General features: G+C 37.3%; 1 protein-coding gene across 1 annotated transcript in view; it reads left to right on the plus strand.

The window, feature by feature from the left end:
• The first annotated feature begins 1,332 nt into the window (after positions 1–1,332).
• LOC138038903 (uncharacterized) overlaps positions 1,333–5,896 on the plus strand; it is a 24,925-nt gene continuing 20,361 nt past the window's right edge. Inside the window, exons 1-3 of the mRNA XM_068884986.1 lie at positions 1,333–1,672; positions 2,579–2,824; positions 2,964–3,215. Coding sequence (XP_068741087.1) covers positions 1,363–1,672; positions 2,579–2,824; positions 2,964–3,215 — 808 coding nt within the window. The 5' untranslated portion in view covers positions 1,333–1,362. The remainder of the gene's footprint in view (positions 1,673–2,578; positions 2,825–2,963; positions 3,216–5,896) is intronic.

Below are 5,896 nucleotides of genomic sequence, written 5' to 3' on the forward strand. Positions count from 1 at the left end.
GGTCATGGGTCAGATCGCTATTAAAAACGTCTGCAGCCACGATGCATAAATTCTATCATTTCACTTATCTAAGAATCACAAAGATTCCAACTAGAGCCTTTATAACTCAGTTTAAAAGCATCTCAGTGAAGGGAAGGACACGAAACAATTTCTGTAAGAGTTTTTGACCTTTTGGGACACTTCCTACTCAACTAAACACGTGTTGTGAATGTCAATTTTAAAAGTACACGTATTACAGTCAGTCTCGCATAACACTTTCATAAATGGTAAGCCTATGTAGCCGATTTTTGTTTTGCAATTTAGTTTAACAAACTTTTGTCAGGCGAATTGGCTTTTTCTTTACAATGGCGAATGCCACGAGTAGCTGTTTTCGATGCTGATTTCTACCACTTCCGAAGGTGTCGAAATAACATATCCCAATAACAAACTGACTTAAAGTGACATCAAGATTGTCAGCCTAATTGGTACTCATTTGTCTTACAGTGCTGATTTCTGGCACTTGCAAATTGGAACGAAATGACAGTAACTTAATGACACTGTCGGCTTTTCTGGCTTTTTTGTTTCGTCGTCACTAGACTATATAGGTATTAGGTATTTATTAAAGACCATTTGGTGGCCTCCTAAAAACTGCATACGGAAATTGGAAAACTTAAAAGCATTAAAAGGATAGCCATGATTTGTTCCTCTCTCGAGTCAAAGTGATTCTCTTATTTGATTTTTTTAGCTGTAATATGGACAAAAAGATTTTCAAAGAGACCTAGGATATCCGCTCAATAGAGCACAAACTGGTATTGCTCTGAGAATACGCATGCGCCGTTCATTTGAGTACAGAACGTCGCATATATTTTTTCAAATTGACAATGACGCGAAATACTTTATAGATACAATAAAATTCTCTGCTCATCATTCCGATAAATTCCATCTTTTTTGTTGATTTTTAACGCCTCGCTAACTATGTTAGTTCCAAACTGTCTTGTAAGTTAAACGACTGACGATAATAATTTACAATTATATGGTGAACTAGTCGAATTAACATGTTGTTGCATTTAAAGAGATCATTTTTATCCGGCACGCTGTCGTGGTAACCCTAGGTCTTAGAATTAATGACAGGTCCACAAGTGTTTCAATACATGTTCTCAAAAGTGATCCCACCCCTAATCATAGAAATTTGCTTGAACAATAAACAGAGGGTGGGACTTAAGAAAGGTGTTGAAGTTATTGAGATAAAAATATGACAGAAAAATAGATTCCAAGAGTCTCTCACCTGTAGCGAATAGTGATAACCGGATGCACTGAATTTCCTTTCTTCATTGGATCGCCAAATTTCTAACTGCCACAAATCAACTTTCCAGCAGTTATGACATGACATACGTCATTTTTTACAGGGGGTACTTAACCAAGGGATTTCATGTAAAAAGTTATCAAACATCGGCGATACAGATTGGATCTCATTCTCCCCAGAGGAACACACGCTCAGTTTGTTCCCAAATGAGCGGCTCGCTGATCAACCCAGACTTAGAGGAAAAACTCAATGACATTAACGAAATTATTCAGTCCGAACTTGGGTTTGAACCAAGTGCTGGTGGCTTGCTTCAACAGACAAATGCGGAGGTTTGCAGTTGCTTGGTTTTTCAAACTCTGGAGTTGCCTAATGGATCACTCAACAATCTAGGTTAGCAAGACGTATATGTTCAAACATTGCTTCCGTTTGCAAGTGCCATTGTCGGTGAATAACCTTATCTTCGGCAGAGAGCGACATTGAAGGGAGTCGGTGGTTGCATGGCCTCATGAGTCGACCACCGAACAAAGGAAAAACGGACCACTAATTTTTTCCGCACTTTAATTTTGTAAAAGCTTGGCAGTATAAAACAATTTGCAAGCAAGTGAATGCACTTTCTTGCAGTCAAACAAAGGTTGATCCGTTGCATGAATAACGTTCGGTTACTTGATATCCGTGGTACATTTCATGTTTTGTCAACGCGACGAAAGCCTCGAATTGGCAAGCTTTCATTTCTTTGTGTCTTCCATGTGCGCTATCATCCACGTTAAAAGCTTATTTGTTATAGCTTCACCAATAATCAAGTTGAGATAAGCATCTCACAACATTTCTCTTTCTTAAAACTACAGTGTTCAAAAGGTCAGCGCGTTTTAGCGACGTTCATGACCTGGTCGTTCATTCTAGTAATGCATTTGTTCCTTTTTGCCGATGAAGATGGATAAAAGTTATCTGCAATTTTTTACCTAATATCCCAGCAACTCTTAAATCTGTTGTTGCCAATGATTTTGAAAATTGTTAAAAGGAATTTAATTTACCTTGGAAATATTATCCTTTCAAAATCTACAAAAACCTGAAGGGACTTTGAAAAATAAATAGCAGTTCCCCCAAAATTGTCATTGTTTGGTATTAACAAATATACGGTGCTGAACATATTGCAAAAAATTTTGATAGATTGATCACGTTATTCCTCTTACATGCTGAATATAATATAGCGCCGTTCGTTCTATTTTTCAGTAAGTGCAGATTTAAACTTTACTTGGATTATTAGAAGAGATGCAATTATTATTTTTTCTGTTATAGAGAAAGTGGACGCTAACTTGACGACTTGCCATCAATCGTCAAACATCGAGGATGAAATAGAAGTTCAAATCATTGGTCTAAAGGATATTTACAATAAAAAGACGAGAAAAACGATCGAAGGACCTGAAAACCGCCTGGAAGATTCTGAAGTAACTGTTGCTATATACCCTTCTGAGAAAATCACCTGTGTTCGAGCTTACGTACAGAGGTGTCCTGAGGCTGCCATTAAAACACATGACACAATAGGTTGGCAAGCTCCTGGCTTACGTTTCCTCACTTTTTTGTCTGATTATACATTTTACCGATGTCCAGTTTTGAAATAAGAGAAATATGTTTATAAAATGAGAGATAAAAAATACTAATGCTGCTGATGGTGCATCTCCAGGTCCTGTTGAGCAACATGTGAAAGCTCTGAACGGCAAAGATGGACGGCAAATTTTCAACGTCGACATTGGTTCAGTGTACAAAACAGAGAGTGGGCATCCAGTGTATTGGCTAGAAAAGGCAGATGTGATGCAAAGGAATAAATGGGAACTGATTATTTCAATGGAGTTAAGTTCAGGATTGACTGGAAATGTTACATCAAGACCGTTCAGAGTTACCACGAAAGCAAGTGACAAAATGAGAAGGAAAGGAGGTATGTACCCGATAGGTTTGGGATATATTGAATGGGATTTAAGGGAAAATGTTGAAATGAAATACTGTCCTTCTTAGGTCGTCACTCACAAAAGTTTGAATGTAGCCACTCGGCGTTAGTTCGAATTTAGTATGCCTTTCTGTAGGTTCGTTTGGATCTTTGACTTAACATCTAACCAAAGAATATCTTTCAGGAGTCATGACTAACTGTTTTGAAATATTTTCCCCTTTTCATGTTCCATGTCTATAGGTTCAAAAATCACTCTGTTTTTACAAAATTATCGATTGCATTTATTACGAATAGACTTGCCTTTCGTTGCGTAAGATTCACGCAAAACTTCGGGTCTTTTTTCCCAATTTACATTTAAATTTATACATCCTCAGCAAACAGTGTACTTCGTAACTCGTAGCAGCAATTAACAAAGTACTTTATGGCTTTGATTGACTGACGGCTTTCGGTTAGGAATAATAGCTCAGTTTGTATTAACCAACGGTCAAAAAGAATTCTTAAATTGTTGCGGTCGCATTGAGTGACACTGGTTTCAATTTTAATTAAATTAGTGCTCATAATAAACAAAACTAATCTTAACATAAAAGGAGAATGATCGTTTTGCAATGAATTAGAGAAATAATTCTGACAATAAGATAAAAGAAAACTGGTAGCAAACTTAGTGTATGCTGATGAATAGATAGAAAAGTGACTAGTTCTCCAGGAGTGCCTTGGGCGAGTTTCATTATCAAGATCTCTTTACTGTGCAAGAATCGGATAAAAATCGTAAACACCACATGTCAGTGAAATAGGGAACTAAATAACCACGGATATGTAATATTTCTTAGAATTATTACTCAAAGAAAGGCCAAGAACAAAACAAAAAGGAGCTTGAATTTAATGACATGTATGAACTTTCTGGGAAATTATTCAGCTTTCTTTAAACTGATTGAGTTGAATCCTTACTGAAATTAGAAGCAATGATAATTTGTACCTAACACGTTCTGCTTCTCAACAATTTCGGAAATGTGTCCATGGAAAGAAAAGCTTTTGCTGCATGATTCTTGCATTTGTGACAGCACTCCCCTTCCACTAAATGTGTCCCGGGTTCGATTCCCGAACTCAGCATCATATGTGTGTTGCGTTTGTTGGCCCTTCTCTGATCCAAACTGAAACATTTGATTTGATTTAAGGACGGTGCCTATTATTTTTATTGCACATACGTTCTGTGCATCTCGAGATACTCGGATTTACTGTGGGTGGTGCTTATTAATACAGAGATATTTTTGCGGGGTTCAAGCAAGAAAGCAGAACTTAGCAAGTGCGCTTGGTATCCAAAAAGAAAACTGAGGGTAACCACGCATTTTTCAGAGAAAATTAAGCTTAAATTTGGAAAAGAACACCATACATTGCTTTGCATTTTAAAGCTTTTTTTACAAATATTGTTGATTAATTATCTTCAAAAAATGCATGGTTACCCCCAATTTTCTTTTTGGATTTCAATATAACTTGTTAACATCTGCTTTTCCCGCATGTTCAGTAAACCACGCAAACATACCTTTGAATTATTAGGCACTGTCCTTAAGTTGTATTCTCCCCAAGAGGTATCACACGTGTGCAATAATCCAGTAGATACTGCTCTGGTCAAATGACGTCGTGTGAACGATTTACACGATCGTTTGACTCATTGTTAAAAAGACGTACTCATTCAGAAAGACATCGGTCAAGGGCCTCCTGAGATTGCTTCCTTGACAAAGTAATGGTAAGGAATTCTCAGTACTACCCGTGAAAGCCAAATCATTATCAAATCTGTTCTAAGTGTTCTGGATGATCCTCTTTTGTGAAAAGCGAATACATATAATATACTTCCCTAGTTCTAAACTTTTAGAAGCATATTGGAATGTACTATTCGTCGAACTCGAGTAAAGTTTCCAACTAAGACACTTTCCTATCATAAACCGGAAGAGGTATGGCGGATTATCCATCGGATTTTGAAGCCAAACCAACAACGTTCGCGATCCAGAGGAATTAAATGCTCTCTTTGCCTTTCCTACAGAGAGGACCAGTATGTTCGAGGTTGATCTGATCACTTTCAACTTGCTTGAGTCTGGAAAAGTCATACAATTATTGAAATCGTAATACAACGGCTCTTCTCCTGGACCTGATCAAACTCCAGTCAAATTTGTGATTGAATTAGCTGCTGAAACAATTGTAAGCCCTTCGACTGGAATAAGTGCTAACATTTTTTTCCCACGGGCATCATTGCACTATTCCAAAAACGGAACATACCACTTCTGACCTTCTCTTCTCCCTCCCTATGATACATATTTGATAAAACTGGTTGCGAAGAAGAGGACTGCCTTGTGTGAGGCCAACGTAACTCTTAAGTTTTTCCACCAGAAGCTATATCAAAGATATTATAGATATAATAGAAACAGACTAGTCACATATGAAGGAAAGAAGACACGTACTTAAACGCGCACAATTCTGATTCATGGTGATGTTGTCCCAAGATCGATTAAATTTTTCAGTCCTGTTTGTTACGTTCAAACACTGCCAAACGATTAGTTACAAGGGAAAGGTAGTTTTCAAGCTTTCAAATGCCACCACATGATCCATTCGGCAATAACAAAAATACCATAATACTCTTTGTTTGCCCCTCAAAAATTTTGGGACTTATAATGGTCTCAAGA

This window comes from Montipora capricornis, chromosome 2, assembly GCF_036669925.1.
Source record: "Montipora capricornis isolate CH-2021 chromosome 2, ASM3666992v2, whole genome shotgun sequence".
NCBI lineage: Eukaryota > Metazoa > Cnidaria > Anthozoa > Scleractinia > Acroporidae > Montipora > Montipora capricornis.